This window comes from Poecilia reticulata, linkage group LG8 (assembly GCF_000633615.1).
Source record: "Poecilia reticulata strain Guanapo linkage group LG8, Guppy_female_1.0+MT, whole genome shotgun sequence".
Lineage (NCBI taxonomy): Eukaryota > Metazoa > Chordata > Actinopteri > Cyprinodontiformes > Poeciliidae > Poecilia > Poecilia reticulata.
In genome coordinates, this window is record NC_024338.1 from 7283075 (window position 1) to 7303040 (window position 19966).

Genomic DNA, 19966 nt, shown 5'->3' on the forward strand with positions numbered 1-19966 from the left:
CCACTCTCTGACCCGTTCTTTGGTGGTTTGTTTTTAATGCACCACCTTTTTATTTATTTTTTTTGTAATTGCCTTTTGTCCAGCTGCTCCAACAATATCTCTATAGCCTCACATATTTAAAATACGTTTTCCTGACACTGAGATTTTAAAGATCAGAATGTGACGTGTCGGATTTAAGCTAGTTTATTTTATTTTATTCCCCCCCTGTGTGTGTGTTATGCGAAGGTCCAGAGATTCTGAGTGCGTTTTTGTGTGTTTCCAGGCCTGTGGTGAGCCGCAGCCAGCAAACTGGCCCGTGAACTCTGACCCTTCAGCAATGTTGCAGGATGTGGCTGGCGTGCCAAAGATAGTAGACACAGTCTGRCTTCTTTTCTCTCACACTCAATCTTCCTACACTGGATTTGTGTAAAAACGGATCTGTACAAAAAAAACAAAAAAACTAAACGGAAAAACTCAGCCGTTAAATAAGTTCAAACAAAATAGCAACCGTTTGTCAGCCGGTGACGGTTAACCCCTCCAGATCATTTCTTCGGAGGCCGGCGTTCATTAGCTTGAAGCGTTTCAGCCACGCTCCTGGGAGTGTCCACTTTTATCACATTAGGTTAATAAAGAGTCCTCCAGATACTGTTAACAAACACTTAAGAGCCCGATGTAATGGAAAATTATGCACGCCCACTCATCCAGCCCGCTTCCTGTGACCCTCTGAGCCGCTTGCTGAAGASCTAAACTGCGAGCTGTTAATTCGCAGTGGTATTTTTAAGCCAAATCAATACGTCTTGTCAACTAAAGCATTTATTTCTGTGTTTAATTAGTTTAATTTATATTCTCCATTTGTTGTGCGAACCATAAAWATGATGTGAGAGCATAATTCAGAAATCTAAATGTGGAATTGTTTGCGTCGTTGTGCAGAAGCGAAACAAAATCCATTTTTAGTGCCTTGCAGAAGCTTTCATGTCCTTCTTATGTTTACCCACATTACAACTACAAGCTTTAATATATTCTATGGTTTTATGTGATGGAGCAACACAGTTATCGATGCTGCTTCATGGTGGCCAGCATCTTTAGAAGTAAAAGTTTAAAAGCTGTGTTGTGAACTTGTATTCAGCCCCTTTTACTCTGATGCCACTAAAAAAACAGTGGAACCAGTTATGCATCTAAAARAAAAAATCTAAAAAATAATTTAAAAAAATGTTTGGATTTTTCTCATTTTCTCCTCCAGTGTTGAAAAAGTGTTGTCTTTCTTCTTTTCTTTTCTTTTGTATTTCTGTCTTTCTGCCTGTCTGTTTCTTTCTGACTTTCCTTTGTCTCTTTCTTTTTTCGTCTATATCTGTGCCTGTCTTTCTGCTTCTCTCTTTTTGCCTGTTTTTCTTTCTTACCGTTTCTTTCTGCTTGTCTTTCTGCCTGTCTCTTTCTGCATATTTTTCTTCCTTTTTGACTTTTACTTTATTTCTGTTTCTTTCTTTCTGTCCTTGTCTTTCTATATTTCTGCCCATCCTTTCTTGCAGAAACTTTCTTTCTGTCTTTGTCTATCCTTCTTTCTGCTTATATCTTTCTGTCTTTCTTCAAATCTTAAGCTGCTGTTGAAGCAGAACCTTTCAGAGTCTTGTTTGCCGTTTTCCGAAAGCCATGTAAGGCTTTATGTTCACTATATGTTCCACTATATGTTCCATCTGTTTGTTGATCTCTCTTAAAGGGGCAGTATCATGTAAAAATCACYTTTTCTATGTTGTAATGTTATTCCTTCATCTAAAACAGACCTGGAGTGTTGCTTTAATTTTTCCAAGCATGTTTGAGAAATCATTCAATCTCCATGGCAACCRTTCAGCTGTGGGAAACACCTGGGTGGACTTGGGGCCGCCTTCAAATCACAGTTCCTCCTCGGAAAATCGGCAGTTTCCAAACTTCTGATTTTCAGCCACATAGAGCGCAAAACAGCTCCTTCAGACTAGCCTGCAGCAATTAGCAAACAACTGGTGGAACAGCATATCAGCTGAGCCCATTGTAGGAGCTACACTGGTGAAACMCTGGTGAAAACTGTTAAAGGAGCCATGTTGTTCTGACTTACTGACGACRGAGTTTCAGAAGGAGCAGGAGCTTCTTAAAGAGACAGAAGCCCAATTTCAAGGTGTTAAATCAGGAAGTAAAATTTCTTTTAAAGCATATTTCATATATAGAACATCTTGTAATAACTGCAGGTAATGTGATTACTTTATTGTGCTACAAAATGGCACTTTGTTGCTGGAAAGCTCATAATACTACCCCTTTAAAGTCTTGATAAATGCAGTTAGTGGCTGTGAAGGGGTGTGAAAACTTCTGCAATGCACTGTACTGTTTATTTTTTCCCAGCCTGTTTTCATGCTGCAGCCCTACAGAGAGACTGTCATAATTAACCATACAGTAGAGAATTATGGATCTAAAAGTGCCACTCCGAGAGAAACGTCAGGTTGTGGTGCCAACTTCTGAATACTAATTGCATAGGATTTATACTCCTTGCGTTTTTAAATCATATTCATAGCCTGATTTTCCTTTTACTGTGACCAGAAAAAAAAAAAAAAAACTTTGAATGTAATGGAAACGTTGCATCTAGTTCTAAAAATCTGCTGCCTGTTTTATGGTCAAGCTCACTTTTATCATCGGGACTCTGCTTGGTTTTATTGTCTACGACTGCGTTAAAATWCTTCGCCAGTCTAATGAGTTTTACAACACGAAGGGTGATCCAAACGACTGCGTTTTTTTTKTTKTTTTTTTYYTTTYYYSSYTWMMWYCMMSKYCCTCCCATCGTGTCTGACTTGACGGAGCTGCTCTCTTCCCATCGCACCCCAGACAGGCATTTGGCACGCGCTCAAAACGTCCAGACGTCTTACTCACAGCCCCATTGTTTCGGATCCCTCTTGGTGAAAAGCGGCGGCGTAATTACACGGGGGACGCGGCTCTGCAAATCGCTCAGACGATTCGCTTTAAGCCGAGGGAGGGAGCCCACCCGAGCAGATGTGCCACGACAAGTTCAGAGGGTGACTTCTTTATTTTTCTCGCAGTCCGGCCTCACACACTCACACACGTTGTAGAACCTCATTAGAGCTCGTTAGAGCAAAAGTCCAGCAGCAGACAGACATAAACAATAAATAAATCCACTTTTTTTTTCTTTTTTTTTTTTTTTTGCGCTAAATGTGTCTTTCATTTCCAATATGTATCTTGGCTGCTGTGACTTGTTTGAGCTGCTGGCTGGAGTTTATTTGTTTTTACTTACCCCAGAAGGCAGGTCGGTTGATTCGTTGTTGTTTCTGCCAACAGCAGTAGCCCGGGTAAGATGGYGGTCACGTTGAACTGTTTGTTTTTTCTTTGGTGTTACAATAATTTTAGCTTTTATTGCTCTATTTGATTAATKGAAGTCATTTTTTGGTTTGCAATTTGAAATTTATTCTTCGGAATTACTCAAAAAAGTATTCATTCCCCTTGAACGCRAAGTGATTTAAAAAGTGACAGGAAAATTATATGACTTTTTTTTTATTTTTCATTCTTTGCCATTTGAAATTACTGCTCTAGTTGCAGCTCTACCTTTTTTCCACATTTAGGGAGTGACAATTCTTCCCTGTAAAAAAGGTTAGACTCAAAGGGATTGGATGSAGAGAATTAGTGAATATTTTTAAATCTGGACATTGATTCAAAGTTGCATTTATTTCTTTACTTTGACTTTGACTGGGACCTTTTATCTAATGCAGTGGTCCTCAAAGTCGGTCCTCGAGGGCCGGCATCCTGCATGTTTTAGTTTTCTCCCTGGTTTAGCCACATGGATCAAATGATGGCTCATTTGAAGGCCAAAGAAGAACATTGACATGCTGAAAAGGTTGTTACTACCACCAGGGAGAGAACTAAAACATGCAGGATGCCGGCCCTCGAGGACCGACTTTGAGGACCACTGATCTAAAGCTTTCATTGAAGTTGATTCTGATTTATTRTGTAATCTACATTAACTCTTTGAAGAACATTTCATTTCTCCTGGGGTTCGATAAAGGATTTTTGGATTTGAATTCATTTGAATTTTATAAATTCCAATTAATAATGTTTAAAAAAACAAACAAACAAAACTGACAGTATTGTCAGAAAATAATGATGAATTACTTTATACTCCATTAATTTGGCAAATGTTTGAATTTTGACGTTGGGGTTCCTGGGTAAAAGGCAGTCTGAGTACGAATGCACGCCACTCTTTTCGTTTATCCACTACTTTGATTTGGTCCATCACATAAAATCCCAATAAAGTATACATTTGTGGTTGTGACTTAATTAAATGGACTCAAAAGCTAATTATCATATTTTTCTYGTGGCTACCATTCAGCTGTGCAAAACGCCTGGGTGAACCTAGCTCTGCCTTCGATGACGAAGCTCTTTCTCAGTGATGCCGTTTCAAAGCTCCTTAAGACTAGCCTGCAGCAATTAGCAAACACCTTGTAGTGTCCACACCACCAAGGTTAATGTTGGACCCTTAACCTTCAATGCAACGTTGGTAAAAACATTGTTGAAGTGTTAATAGAGGAGCACTGTCGTGACGACTTCCTGAAAGCGGAGTTTCAGAAAGAACAGGGGCTTCTTAAAGAGACAGAGACCCAATTTCAATGCTTTAAATTACAAAGTSAAAAGTCTTTGAAGACTTATTTGATACTTACAGAATTTTATAGGAACTGAAGGTAACATAGTTACTTAATTGTGCTGTACAAATGATACGATGTGGCTGGAAAACACATTACTGCCCCTTTAACAATTTCTAAATGAATCCAACTTATACTCCAGTGCTTTTATATGTTTTTTGGTCTTCATGCCACATTTTKTCACTAATGCGAGYGACGTATAGTCTAGAAAATACRGTAAAATACGATAATTTCCCCTTCAATGCAGYCATTGAAGGGGAAATGACTTCATCTTGCCYCATCATGAGCTTGAACCTTTAGTTAGCCTAAAACCTTTCTGAATAAGCCTTTGSTTTACCATTCGCCTCAGAGTGCTGGTGCYGTAAGGCGGGTTCACAGATCAGTCACTGGTTCTTCTGTTAGCATGTCCTTGATGAGGTACAGCTGGTGTGTCACCGTACAGCGTTACGCTGCTGCTGTTCTTTATCTCCCTTCCTACAGTCCCGTCCCGCTCTTCCTGCTGGGAACGTTATAAAAGACTCAAAGGGTTCACACTTTGCCTGTCATGCTCCATCACACGCCGAGATGCTCAGGGCCAGATTTACACATTCGCTGGAAAATCCCCCTGAGCCGCCACACCTTCCTCTTCCTCGTCCGTCTCCATGTCCTGAGTGTCGTCCTTGATGCAGAGCTTTGTTTGTGGCCCCTATTGTTGGGAGCCGGTCTGGTGGGAGGGGCCCAGGGCATCCTCAGTGAACTTCATGATGGCTCTCGCGAGCRCATTGTTGCGCCTTCATCCTAACGTTGTTTATGATTTGTAAGCAAACATCCGTTCTGCTCCCGTTTCACCTCAGGTACATCGGGAAATCGGACTCGATCACCATCAGCGTGTGGAATCACAAGAAGATTCATAAGAAGCAAGGGGCTGGGTTTCTGGGCTGTGTCCGCCTTCTGTCTAATGCCATCAACCGCCTTAAAGACACAGGCTGTAAGTATCAGTGACGCTTCAAAGTAGCAATTTGCCTCAAGACAACTGCAGTTTTGCCTTTTTCATTGCTTATCAAAGTGGGTCTCTTTGGTTTCAAGTAGAACAATTAGCTTTATATGTTTAACATGTTTCCTGTGTCATATATACATATATAGTGCAAAAATACCAAATAAATRATGCTGACTTTTAGAATTTGTAACAAAATCTAACACGATGCAACTGAAAGATAATTATTGTCTCAGTGGTGGCACTGCTAGCTAGAAAGTTATTTTCGCCAACACAAAAGCACTAAATACCAACGTTAGCTCTGCTAAGATTCATAGATGACCTGAACTCAATATGTTGAGGCACCAGTTACCATTATGAAAGCTTACCAAACACCAAACAGGTATGAGCTGCTATGAAATGAAACATGACATGCCACGCCTTTTCTTCACTTCAACATGGCCGTGGTTTTCTCCATGGCCATTTTGGCCAAACGCTTTAATTTKAGTTTCTTCARACCACAACATRTATCCCAGAAAYGCAGTTCTTTCTCTCTGTGTGCAAACTGTAATCTGTAACAGTTCAGTCAAATCAGAAGCTTACAAAGCCTTCCCATGTTATAGAAAATCATTGTAATCTCCACTTTTTACTCTTAGCAGTGAAAATGTCTCATAAAATTTCTCAGATTATTCAGGTATTTGGCAAATATAGATACTTATTATACATAAAATGTGGAGTAGCTCCATTTGTTTCACTTTTTGCCCTTAAACTGTTTCTTCTGTACTCTCTGCCATAGCAAACCTTTTCTATGTTCAAACACAACCATGTCTTAAAAACGGTTTAAACTTTTTATGCAATTTCTTTCACAGTCAGTGACATTGTGTCTTGGTAAACGGTGTTTGTCAAAGCCACGTTTACTCGTCTGTTTTAATTTGTAGTCACTTCCTGTTCTGTCTCTAAGTTGACGTAAACAGCCAATCACACACACACACTGAAACGTCAGCTGGGTGCTTATGGTAAATGAACTGAACTTATTTAGCGCTTTTCTAATCATTTTGACCACAAACGGACAGAAGGAAGTTGAAATCCAACCTACAACCTTTCGATCCCAAGACAAGTACTTTACCCACTGAGCCACAGTCGACCCCCGCATCATATCGTTTATCGTGATGCATTTGTTGTAATAATTTTATCGCAATAAATTTCAATTAATAACTGTCGGTATTGTCACGACTGATAGTTTTACTGTTTACTTCACTGCTTGTTCAATGAAAACATCAGTTAATACCAATAAATTTGCAAATCCCTTCGCAGTTTAGCGAAGCCAATCAGACTTCTTTACGTGACTGGTGTCCCAAAGAAGCGAGTTGCAAATGGGAATGATTTTCAAAAGCAGCTTTTGTGCTTTTGGGGCCATAATTGCTGAGACACAAAGAGATAACTAGTAATATGGCTAAATGGCGCCCACCCATAACCAAAACATCAATACAACGTCAAGGAGAAGTTGCCGATAGCGTCCCAGTCGTGTGACAGCGGCCAAACTGGACTCTGGAAAGGGTCGGCCAGAACAGGAAGAGCCGCTCAGCATCGCCCTGCAATTACAGTAAAAAAAAAAACCTCATGTCAGAAGCTAGCCGGGTGAACGAGTTGGAGACTTCTGCAAATCGTCTTCCTCTAAAGGGCCGGGCCCAGACAGATTTAGCTGACAACACGGCAGCAGTCTGGAGGTTGTGTTTTGAGCTGGTACCTGCTCTGTGGGTCTGCGGTTATTGTTGGCTGAACTGGGAAAGAATCCCGTAACTTTTCCTAGAAACTCCTGACACGGTTTTCCTGAAGCGACACAGGAAACCTGAAGTTTATGCAGCAGCTGTGAGTGGTTTGCTTTTGCATTTCCCACTTTTTTTTTTCTTCTTTTTTTTCCTCCTCTCCTGGCCTGGCCCTCGCCCCTCGGTTTCCCCTCCAGTCTCGTCCATGAGGTGGCAGAATGTGTGTGAGCGCACACGCACACACAAACGAAATGCCATTGTGACTAACCTCCATCTCCGTCTGCCGATCTAGACAACCGGTCATTTTGCACAGACATACATAATTGTACAGCTATTTATGTTTAAGCGCAGATTTGTAGTTTTCTCTCTGTTGTGGTCTTCGTCATTCTTGTTTTTCCTGCATTTACCGTCACTTGCCCCTCCACAAGCCCTGGAAATGGCATCGACTGCAACATTGGTGTATAATTGCAGTGTGTTTTTGCTTCTCTGGAGCAGTTATGTATAACTGTACAAACTTAATTGTTCTTGTGAAATTATTCGCACACCTAAAACATTTTCACATTCTGTTCACTGGGGGGCGCACCGGTTGTAGTTTTCTGTTCGATCACCGATCTTTAAAGCCTGACTGATTCCGATATTGGCCTATACAGTTTTTTAAAAACATTTATTAATAGTTTACGCTGTGACATGGCATGTTAGTTGGTAACAGCGGCTGATTTTTCACACCTTTTCTGAGGTTGGCAGGATCACTTGATCAGATCGGTTTCACATCCAAGTATCGGCCGTTCACTCAAAATGAAGGAAATCGGAGCCTGTCAATTGGTGCACTCTGAGCTACATCCACAAGTTTAATAACACATCATTATGAGGAAAAATGCATAGAATTCCAATTTTTGGGGGATCAGCCTCACGTGTTTTTCTTATGAGGTTTAAAGGTCACAGGAAATTTTAAAATATCACTATGTGTTATTGGAGGATATTATTAATAATATCTAAAAAATATCTAAACACCAACTATAAAGTGTTAAAAATTACACCGGTGGTTAAATAATTTGTACTATTATTTAACCGCGGTTGGGGAAGGTTCAAAGGGCCACACACGTTGGACACCCCCGTCGTAAACCATTTATCCATCCACTTAGTAATGATGCCCTACTTTTGTGTTGAGCTTTCATTAAAAAAAATCCCAGTAAAATATAAGTTTGTGATTGTCCAAAGAGTATGAATAGTTTCCCAGAGAATATTCTTTTAAAAAAGTATGTGTGTGTTTTTTTTCTCGTTTGTTTTTCCGGTGTGTTTTCTGTTTTCTGTTTCCTCCTGCTGGCTGCTGACCTTCCTCCAGCCTTGTAACGATTTGACCATTTTGGTCCCTGTTTAGTCTAGACGGACATCCTGAGCTGATCTGCATGACACCCAGACAGGAGAGAACAGATAGTGGCATTTTTTCATGTCTGGAGGCAACTTGGACTTTTTTTTCCTTTTCTTTGCTGTGTGTGTATTATTTTTTTTCTCTCTCTCTCTTTTTCTCCCTCGCTCTGAAATTCCACAGACTTTAAGCAAAAGTTCAAACAAAAGAGCTTCCAGACTTTGGCAGGGGGTTCACGTGCGCGCCGAGCGGAATGGCGCGCGCCTCGTGCTGAAATCCGTCAAACGTTTGAGCCCGCCGCGTTTGAACCGAAGCCCGCGCCGTAGCGAAAGCCTCAGTGAGACTTTTACGGCCCGTGGCGGTTCCATCTGCATTCTGGCACGGCCCGAGCCGCGGCCTTTCAGACGGGAGGAATGAGAGATGGATAATGAGGGAGGGAGGGGGGGTGGGGAGGCCGACTATTGAGTGATGTAAACGATACGCCGCCGTGGGACTCGTCCAAGCAGCGCGGAACGCGTCCAAACACATGCTGGTTTACATGTATCTCTCTCTCACATGAATCCTTTCTTCTCCTCCGGTCCCATTCCAGATTGTTCTCCCCCCTCTCTCTCTCTCACTCTTTTTTTTATCTCTGTTTTCATTCCTGTCTGTCTGATTGTGCTGTTTTTCACTCATTACGCTTCTTCTGTTTTTGATCTTCAACAGACCAGAGACTAGACTTGAACAAGCTGAGCCCCAACGACAGTGACACAGTCCGGGGGCAGATTGTAGGTAAGTGCACCGAAGGAATCGGCAGGAAAAATTCACGTTTTCTCAAATCACAGGATTTGATGGTAATTGGATTACAATTTCAGGCTACAAAAGTGGGAAAAATCCAGCCTTTAATTTGAGAACTATGGAAAAAAATGAGGGATTTAAGGCTTAGAGCTGGGAAGTGTGGTAGGCCTGCATCCAGGAAACAAACTTTGCCGGACGATAAATTATCCCAGAAGTTATTGCAATAAACAATAATATTGTTGCTTTCAGACCATTTTAACCATTATACATCTGAACTGCTCTTTCCATTTGAAGAAATGCACCACTTCTAAAATCAACCAATCAGAGCCAGGAGGAGGGTCTCGGTGCTGTTAATCCACCTCATGTATTCGCTGCTAAATGTGCTAATTAGAGCAAAGCTACTCATTATCACAGGAAAGATGTTTATCTCCCGTCATGGGTGGCTATGCTAACTAGTCTTAACATTCATAACAGGCTAGGCTAGCCACAGCATAGCAGAGAGCAGAGGATGAGCAGCGCCACACAAGATTGTGATTGACAGTGCTAAGATCCGTCTCCTGGCTCTGACTGGTTGTTTCTAGATGACACCAGGAGAGCTTGGAGGAGCTCAATATTTTTCACAGATTATATGTCTTATACCAAACTGTCACAACATGATGACAGTTTCAACAAATATGCAAATATATATATATATATTGTTTTATTAAAGTTACATTACATTCTGCAGCCTTAATATTGATATAAGTACTAACTCCATTGGCAGATTATTTCACTTATAACAAGACATTTTTCCAAGTGAAATAACCAGTGGAACTTGTGCTTTTTWAAAAATTATTATTTACTTAAGTTACAAATATGTTAGCTTTGTCCTATTCCAAGTGTATCAATATAGTTGTCCTAGAAACTAGATCAAAAATACTTGGTAAGATTGTGTGGAATAGTGTCCACACTACTGCATAAAAAAAATAAATCTACTGCATAAAATCCACCTCCATTGCTTTTTTCCAAACTTTGCATTTTGATTTGAGCCATTTTCCCGATTTTTATTTTTTTATATATATATATAAATATAAATATAAACCTACACAATTATTTTTTTTTTCCATCCTTTTGTTTTTTATTTTTATCAAATCTGATATCTGCTGTCTAGTAACCCTAGCATCTGCATCTGCCTGCCATGTGTTCCTGCAGTGAGCCTGCAGTCGAGGGACCGCATCGGCACCGGAGGCCCCGTGGTGGACTGCAGTCGGCTGTTCGACAACGATCTTCCAGATGGGTGAGTGAGGGCAAAGCCTCTTCGGTTTCTCTCTCGGCCGCTGAGAGTCACACACAACCACGCGTGCGCTCGCACGGTGGATTAATGCAGAACCGATGTAAGAATGCGAGGTTGGCGTGTCGGCTCACCGCCGCGCCCGTGTGTGTGTCTGTGTGTGTTTTTGCCGCCAGCTGGGAGGAGAGGAGGACGGCGTCTGGACGGATCCAGTACTTGAACCACATCACACGCACCACGCAGTGGGAGAGGCCGACCAGGTGAGTTGGAATACCAAACCTGGACTTCTTTAGCGTCAAACGGCAGGAGGTCCGCAAATGGAGAACCTCGCCATCTGACCTAGGTTGATCCCCAATAGAAAATTGGGGATCCTCAGGGAGAACCGAAGTGGGTTTCAGGGAAACGTAGTTTGAAAACTTGAAACATCTCCTTTTGCAACCTGAGGGAGAGCGTTTCCATGGCACATATTTTACGTCTTCTCGCATTCTTTGTTTTATTCGTCACGTTCACTTCCATCCCTCCCCTCCGCTCCAACCTCCTCCTTCCTGCCGACTCTCAGGCCCGCGTCGGAGTACTCCAGCCCCGGACGGCCGCTCAGCTGCATCGTGGACGAGAACACGCCTGTTAGCACGAACGGCGCCACGCCCACCACCGCGTTGCCTCCGAGCGACGGCGACCAGCGGGCCCAGGAGAGGCGGGTGCGGTCACAGCGGCACCGCAACTACATGAGCAGAACCCACCTGCACATGCACCCGGACCTTCCTGAGGGATACGGTGAGCGGAACGGCAACACCACATAAAACACACACACATGCTTTAACTTACAACACTTTGCAAAACGTCTTTGACGAGGTTGTTTTAACACGTGAACAACTCTGATCTAAATCCCTGGTTCTCAAACGGTGCTACTTCTGCTACCAGAGTCCGATTTACAAGGATGTGGTTCCCTGGGCTTGAGCCAGTTTTGGTCACTGAGGGAAAAATCTGCTATTGATGCAAGTTGTAATACATTATTAATAGGTAGTCCTATTCATAAGCAAGTATGAATTGATGCACGGTAGGTTTAATGCATCCTTTGAGCAGTGGCTCCATGTTGTTTCCAAACGAAACATACTATAATTTCATAACTTTCAAATACTTGAGTTTTGTTTATAGTCGTAAAAATGACTAAATATTGAGGTGTGTGAGTTTTATATAAAGTACAATAAAATTATTCCAGAACAGGAACATTTAGTTCTTATTATTACTTGGAAACTGTGGAGTACTCATTATGTTTACAAATTTAAAACACACTTAGAAAGTCCAGAGAATATTTACTTATTTAGCAAACCAGAAAAAGAATTAGAACAAACTTAGAATCCAGAAAAACTATAAGAGCAGCTACTTTTTAGACTCGTATTCTTCCAAACCAGAAAAAGAATTAGACCAGACGATACTTACTTACTTATTTATACTTATCTAGCAACCCTGAGCAGGAGGATCTAGTTCACAAACTTTGGATCAATATTATTAGATTCTTTTCTTCTTTTGCTGCATTAAACCTGTTATTTTGTTTGTATTTCCTTTTAATTGCCTTGTTACTGAAAATGTGCTATATAAATAAAATTGCATGTTTTACCTTACAATGTAAAATATGTATTCATTAAAAAGAAATTGCTGAATTCCCCAAAAAATTGGCGCCCTGGGCTTCTGCCCCTTTATCCCCTCTGTAAAGTCTCCTCAGTGTGGCGCTTTTGCTGGTTTTTGTGAAAATTTAGTATTGTCCATTTACAATTTGAAAATAAAGCAAATTAGCTGTAATGTAGAGATAAAACAAAATAGTTAAAAAATTGACTAATTGTTTTAGACAGCTGATTCTCATAAAGGAAGTGAACTCGGAACAAAGTCCAGTTTTTTTCTTTTTAGCATTTTTGTGACAAATTTGCAATAAACTCACAATAATGCATTAGCGCCAAAATCTGTTGACTTTGCGTGAATTTCCGCAATCGCAGAATCCTGAAAGAACCGATTGACAGAATCGGCTTTGATTTGATTGATAAAATGATATTTAAGCAATTCAACTATCTTGAAAGCTCTGTTTATGTGCCGTCCCTTCAGAGACTCGCATAAGAAGCTACAACAGGCTGAATTTGGCCTTGAGTTTGACACACTTGGTCTAATAGAAGTTGTTATAAGCTTGGCAGCAGCCACTCTGCCCTCCTTCCCTCCTCCTCTTTCAGCCCACAGTGAAACAGATGCATTCATGTAAAAGATAGTGCAGAGTCAAGCTGCAGTCTCGCCCTAAAGTCCGGGGAAGGTTTGTTTTTCCTCACGGTGAAGGAGGAACTGTAACGCATCGCTCAGATTAGGAGGCTCTCTGTCGCTGTCTACTCCTTTAGATAGGCCGTCTAATTTATTAATCTGACAATAAATTAGCATGATACACTCGTGCGAATATACACAGTCACTTTGTTCTGAATATGCAGAATCAGGATCTGGTCGTTTCTTTTTATATTTTAAACACAAAAAAAAAAACCAGGTGAATCAAAAATGATTCAGCATGAATGTTGCACCGCAATCGCTCCTTTGCGCGGTGGAAACATTAGAGGGGAAGGTGTAACCGGACCCAGAGAGTACTTCCTGTGCCCTGCGGTCTCGCAGCTCGGTGTTAGGATATCGTAACAGTCCTGGCATGTCTGAGAAAGCATTTCGCCGGCTTAACGGGGCGAGCGATGATACGCTTCACTCCCCCTCCGCCCTTGATTCCTGGAACCTCATGAGAAGCATTTCGCGATGCAGCTCTTGTCAGAAACAGGAAGGTGGACGCGGCGAAGACGGTGGCAGAGGACTGGAAATCTCCGTTGGGCAGTGATGAATGAGCTAACCAACTGAAAACTCAGACGTCCCCCAGCCCCCCGCCACGTCTCGTCTCTCACCTCCTCCCTGCCGGCCGCCATTTGGGATCTCGGCCGACTCCAGTCGTCCTTTCATCTCCCATCTGTCAGATCGCTCTTGTTCGCTGACAGATTGGGTACAAGCTGTCTGCACGAGGAATATGAATTCAACTTCGCAGAAGTGCTTTTAATTGACGCGATTAACCCCTTTACGTTTTTGTCGATGTCTTTTCACAGAGCAAAGGACGACGCAGCAAGGTCAAGTTTACTTCCTGCACACTCAGACGGGTGTCAGCACATGGCATGACCCCAGAGTACCCAGGTATGAGTCACGCAGTCACTACTACTGTTTTCTACTTCACATCTAATATTTTCATTTAGCTCTTAGCTAGAACTGAAACGATTAATCATATTAATCGCAGTGAATCGATTATTGAAGTAATAGTCAACTAGTTTAGCAATCGATTAATTGTGATTAATCGATTATTGAAGTAATTATCAACTTGTTTAGTAATTGATTAATCGGCTTAATTGTGATGAATCGATTATTACAATAGTTGTCAACTAATTTAGTCATCAATTAATTGTTAACTGGACTCAAAAAAATCTGTGCGCTCTGATTGGTCATAAGTTTACTCTGAGCGAGTCACGTCACATAGAGCTTCCATACAAAAAAAACAACAACTCCCCAATGATTTAAAATCGCCATTTTAAATCATTGAGTTTTTTTTTTATTAAAACATCCAACTTTTACATCCTAATATTTCAGCCGACGGAGGCGTTACGTGGCTGAGAATAAATATAAAATAAAAGATAAAACCAGCGCGGCAGATGTTTTGACGATTGGTCTGTTTAATAACGGCATGCTTGCGAAGATTTCCGCCGCCTCTCTTTTGCCGCTCTCCACGGAAACCAAACATTAATTTACAAACAGCACGACGCCCGGCGTCAACGAATGTATTATGTTGTCGGCTCCTATTTTACAGCGAGTTCCGATGCAAACACACACGCTGACATGTGCAGCGTCCATTTTCCCCCCTCCCACATAAACACACTTTGATTATCCTCAATGGAGTCTGATGGTGAGTCGTATGGAAAATTATAATACGAACAACCACGCTAAAAATCACACCAAAGAAATCTCAGCGAGAAAATGGAATTCAGTGTGAAGAGCAGCACCAAGATTACCAAGTACTTTTTGTCTTAGTTTCTTGTGCAAATATCAAAAATTATATACAGATAACTATTCATTAACATTGGCAAAAAATTTACTGGTTCCACTGCTGGATTATTTCACTTATAACAAGACATGTTTCATATGTTTTAAGAGAAACGATCTACAAGTGGAACTAGTACTTTTTGTAAAATTAATATTAAGAAATTATTGACTTAAAACAATCAAAATGTGTTGCTGAAATGTAAGTTGTGAGTTAGTTTTGTCTTATCTCAACTGCACCAACATATTTGCACTACAAACTAGACTAAAAATACTTGGTAAGATTTTGTGTGTCAGCAGTGAAGTGTAAATGTTGTTTTAGATCATTGGGAAAAACTTTCTTTTTTTTTTTTTTTTATCAAATCCACATGTTGCGAAGTTTGTAATATTCGCCTGTTTTGCAACGCGGTTCTCTTAAAAAGCAGTGAACTTGGCTTGGATTGACTCTCCTTTTGGACCAGACTGCGCTTTGAGGATGGCTCGTCTACGTTTTCAATGCCTGTAACCAGATTAAAAATGTTTTTTTTTCCTCTGCTGTAGCAGCGTTACCCAACCCGCGTCACGTCAAAGCCTGTGGGACGCGTACCCGGGGCTGCCCAGCTGCCCCTGTCGGATGCTCCCAGACATGTGGGTCGTGTCGATTACGGCATCCCAGAAGAATGCGCATGCAAAATATCTGCACATACTTTTCAAGAACATGCCTCAGTGCGCTCCCTTAAATAAAACTTGATCGATCGCGTCTCCCATCTGCTGAATATGGATGACTTTTTTTCATAACTTTTCTGGTCACGCAGCAGCTTACCGTGAGCTGCACTCGTTCTGAATCTAGTTTGTTACCAACTGCTGAAAGTTTGAGGGGATTTATTTATTTTTTGCTCCCTTTTTTTTTGCCTGTAAACACAAATAATTAAAAATTCCAAAATTCTTAAGAGTTTTTTAGTCTAGTTTCTAGTGAAAACATCTTAGCACATTTGAAATAAGACAAAACTAACATACAAGTAACATTTTCATCCAGAAATAGAAGCTTTTTTTGGTCAATAATGTCTTAATATTGACAAAAAAGTACTAGTTTCACTATTTCAATTATAGCTGGGGATGCACCGATCCAGTGATTTCACTTCCGATACCGATATCYGAGTACATTTTTGATYAATATTACTAATTATTGACTTAAAACAAGCTCCTGTTTCTTTCTTAAAAGTTAATTGCAAGTTAGACCAAAAACACCTGGTGACATTTTGTGTTTTTGCAGTGAGCATTCGGCTCTCTGTTTCAAGTTTAACTGAAAGTAGTAAATAATCGTTTGTTTGTTTTTTTTCTTCTAAAACCTGGTTTTGCTCCTCCGTTGCGCCTCAGAGACCTGAGCAATGTGAACTGTGAGGAACTCGGTCCGCTGCCGCCGGGATGGGAGATCCGTAACACCGCCACAGGGAGGGTCTACTTTGTCGACCACAACAACCGAACCACGCAGTTCACCGACCCGCGCCTCTCCGCCAACCTGCATCTAGTCCTAAAGTAAGAGATGGGCTTTATTCCTCTCAATAACACACAAGCAAGTAAAAAAATAAAACAGAAAACGAGATGAGAAATTGTGTTTTTATTTTTGTTTTATTTAGTCCAAGTTCCAACGGCTCTCGAGGAAGCAGTGAGAGTCAAAACGTCAGGTAAGGACCAGGCCCTACATCTGACCGATGGTTTTACACCGTAATACCGTTCCAAAGTGTGTTGACCACCGGAGCCAGTCGGCCATTAGAATACAGACACGCGTGCGTGCGCACACACATAGAAATGTATACATATTACAGGCTTCCCACATCCTTTACTTTCCTCCTGACATTTCAGAAATTCTTCAGAGGTTTTAATCATGAAAGCGTTTTTAGTACACGATCCGTCACAAAGCCGTCTTTGGCCGGACATCAAATAGCCGAGTGAAAACCGACGCTGTCGTGCGTGCGTGTGTGTGTAGGTGTGTGCGTGTGTGTGTGTCAGGAGCGTCTCATGTCCAGGAAACGGAGACATGCATCCCGTGCCCAAGTCAATGAACGAACTGTATTTGAGCGTCTATGCATGTAGTTATGATGGTTTSAACCCGTGTGCAGCTGTAGCAACACAGTCTCCGAGCGACGGAGGGCAGTTATTTGAAAAAAGAAATATAAACTTTTTAAAAATCTTTTTATCTTTTATTTTATGGCTGAAAGAGTTGAGGTTGTGCTCATTTTTGTGTCTGAAAAGTCCGTAAGTTGACAACAATGTGGCGATTACTATTAACCGACAGAGCTAAAGGGGACAATCGCTGATTTTAGATGTTTGTGGAAGTAGATAAGATCGGTTTCACRTCCAAGCCGATTTCCGACCACCCGAAGTTGAGGAAATCAGACCAGATTTATTGATACACACAGAAGCCTTCCACCTCTGCCTTTTCTTTAAAAGTCTCACGCTTTTATCCCGAAGGAGATGTCTTGCCTCGACATCATCACCGTGTCTTGCAACGAGTATTGAGCCTAAAGTTTGGAAGGGACAATAGGATATAACCGGAGCCTGCGTCAACCTGTTATGTTTATATTAACAGCACATTGTATGATCTACTGCCTCTTCTGTTTAGCTTCAGARCRAACTCTGAAGGGACTCTCAAGCTTGKGACAAATGTCTGGAAAATCCATCAGTCCTCCTGGTTCCCTGTCAAGACATCTGCCTTTTATCAGGCCGGAGATTGTAGACATTTTCACCTCGTGTGCCGTCATCCCGCAAAAATGYCAGATATATATGATGTCCATCAAAGTTGCAGTTTATAGCGTTGCATGGTTTTGGTTAAGACGTTCCCCGGCGCTGTTGCCGTCTTGCTCCCTTCTCTGGTCGAGGTCAGCGTCCAATAGGTAACCGAATCCACGTCTGCTTTTTCTTATCCCCCCCCACCCTCCCGTCTCTCCCAAGACCAGGCTGTGGGATTCACGTGAGAAAAGGACGTCTACTTCTCTTGGAGATGTTTGTGATTGATTAAAGTGTGTCGGGGTGCGTTCAGGTAACATGTTCCAGTCACTCGTCAATAAGCGGCTGGAAAGAGAACACAGAGAGAGAGAGAGAGAGAGAGAGACGGAGCGGCAACGTTTGTTTTATGGGCGAGAGAGATGCTCCGTTCCTCTCCTTCCCTCCCCGCCGTGTTTGGGTGCTGTCAGCAGAGTAACCTTTGCGCCTCCCCCCGTCTGCTCCTCGGTCTAGTCGGCAGGAAATAAAGGGATTCATGAGGAGGGCTCGAGCGTCCTATGGGGACCATGTGGCGTTCTGGGATGGCAGGAAGTGATTCCATTATGCTGCACCAGACCCCAGAAACCAAACTATGGGACTTTTCTATAGAAAAATGGCCACTGTGGTGAGGTGGAATGCAGTCTGTTGGGTGGGTGGAAACATTAAAGGCTAAACCGACTCTTTACAACTGGGATCTGTCTCGAGGTCATTTGTTACCACTTCCAGTTAGTTTTTTTTTTCTCTTTTTAATAGGAGCTGYATAGTGGCAACTATCCGTAAATCAGTAAGATGGTAAATATTGTAACCTTGGCAGTAGAGATGCAAGTTATCAATTAATTAATAAGCGGATATTTTTTCTCTCTTGTATCAAGAGGGTCCAACTGTCTGTTTTTCATGATATGGTGAATAAAATTAAAAAATCTTTTTATTTTGATATTTTGTGTCTGMTGTGCTAAATACTGATTGAACAAACAAAAATGTGTGGTTTTAAGCATATTCACAAAATATAAAATAGGAACTTATTAGGTTGCTTAATAGAAAAATAGAAGATGAAAAGAATGTGATACCCTTCATTTCCCATGAACAGAGAGACGTTCATACAGACCTATTTCTGTGGTCGTTCTTAAAGGAATGTTAAAACTTCGCTCCATGAAGTGGACAGCCCTCAAAACTAACTGTCCTTATTGGAAATGCTTTTTTCCATCGTGTTATATTTCCTGACTCCGTTTAAGGATGACCAGCGGCGCCTTTTGCTGGATGGCGGCCAAACTACAACACTAACAGAAGATCTCAACAGACATTATTAATGGATTGGAACTCATTTTTATCTAACAAACCATTAATCGACTACTAATCATAAATAGATTAATTGTTTGCATCCCTACTTGGCAATAGTTTATATGAATAACAGAATAATGTGTTCATCTTTCGACTTCAGTGTCAACATCGACTATGATCTTTAAGCAATGGCCTGATGACAACTCTGGATTCTGCATCTCTGTTAGTATTGGCAAGATCTTTAAAAGCAAACTAAATACAGCTAGTTGATTTCAGAACTGCTTTCAATTAGAGATGCTCTGAGAAATCAGCTGCTGTCCAGAATGATTTTATTCTCAGCAGGTCACTATTGGCKATCAGCAAGTCAGAACCTGAAGACCAGTCTGCCCATATCCAACGACATAGTGCAAAAAAAAAAAAGTGTATTCTGTCGATGTGTCATAATCTGTTTCTTGAAGGAGTAATCTTTTTTTAAATCTATTTATAGTTACCTCTGTGCCAACACTTGTTCAGTTTTTATTTTTAGATTTCCTGTAATGCTGAGAGAGAGAGAAAACTGAAACTGATTGTTTTACACAATTTAATTCTTAAATTATATAAAGATTTATAAAACATATTTTGTCATTTGTTGGCTTTAAAGAGAAATCAGGATGCTTTACATGTTGACCTGAAGTCACCTCACAGTCCCTGATGTGGTTTTAACAGTAACCAGATTAGGATGTAATGTAAACATTATAGCCAGTGTTTTGAAAAATGGTTATAGGTTTTCAGAGTGGTTGATTCCCCCCCCCCCTCACCAAGATCTCAAAAAATTCTGAGCATCACTACCTTGTTTATTTTAAAGTCGCTTTTACAGGCTCCTCATAAATCATGAAAAAAATATTTTTGTGTGTGTCTATCCATCAACTCAAATGTTGGACCGTCTCTGGGTGTTAAGAGTACGAGTTGCCCCCTGCTGGTCGTTTTCAATAATGCATATTTTGGTGTTAATTTCTTTTACTTACCTCGAGGGTTTTACAGTGTGTGAGTGTAATCTATTTTATTACAACACTTTTTCCAATTACATCCATTAAATTAGCT

At 41.2% G+C, this 19966-nt stretch overlaps 1 protein-coding gene across 1 annotated transcript in view; it reads left to right on the plus strand.

Moving 5' to 3' along the window:
- The window catches only part of smurf2 (SMAD specific E3 ubiquitin protein ligase 2), a 59828-nt gene that overhangs the window by 28080 nt on the left and 11782 nt on the right, over window positions 1-19966 (plus strand). Inside the window, exons 4-11 of the mRNA XM_017306382.1 lie at window positions 5480-5613; window positions 9436-9501; window positions 10699-10783; window positions 10954-11037; window positions 11337-11551; window positions 13888-13972; window positions 16223-16381; window positions 16483-16530. Coding sequence (XP_017161871.1) covers window positions 5480-5613; window positions 9436-9501; window positions 10699-10783; window positions 10954-11037; window positions 11337-11551; window positions 13888-13972; window positions 16223-16381; window positions 16483-16530 — 876 coding nt within the window. The remainder of the gene's footprint in view (window positions 1-5479; window positions 5614-9435; window positions 9502-10698; window positions 10784-10953; window positions 11038-11336; window positions 11552-13887; window positions 13973-16222; window positions 16382-16482; window positions 16531-19966) is intronic.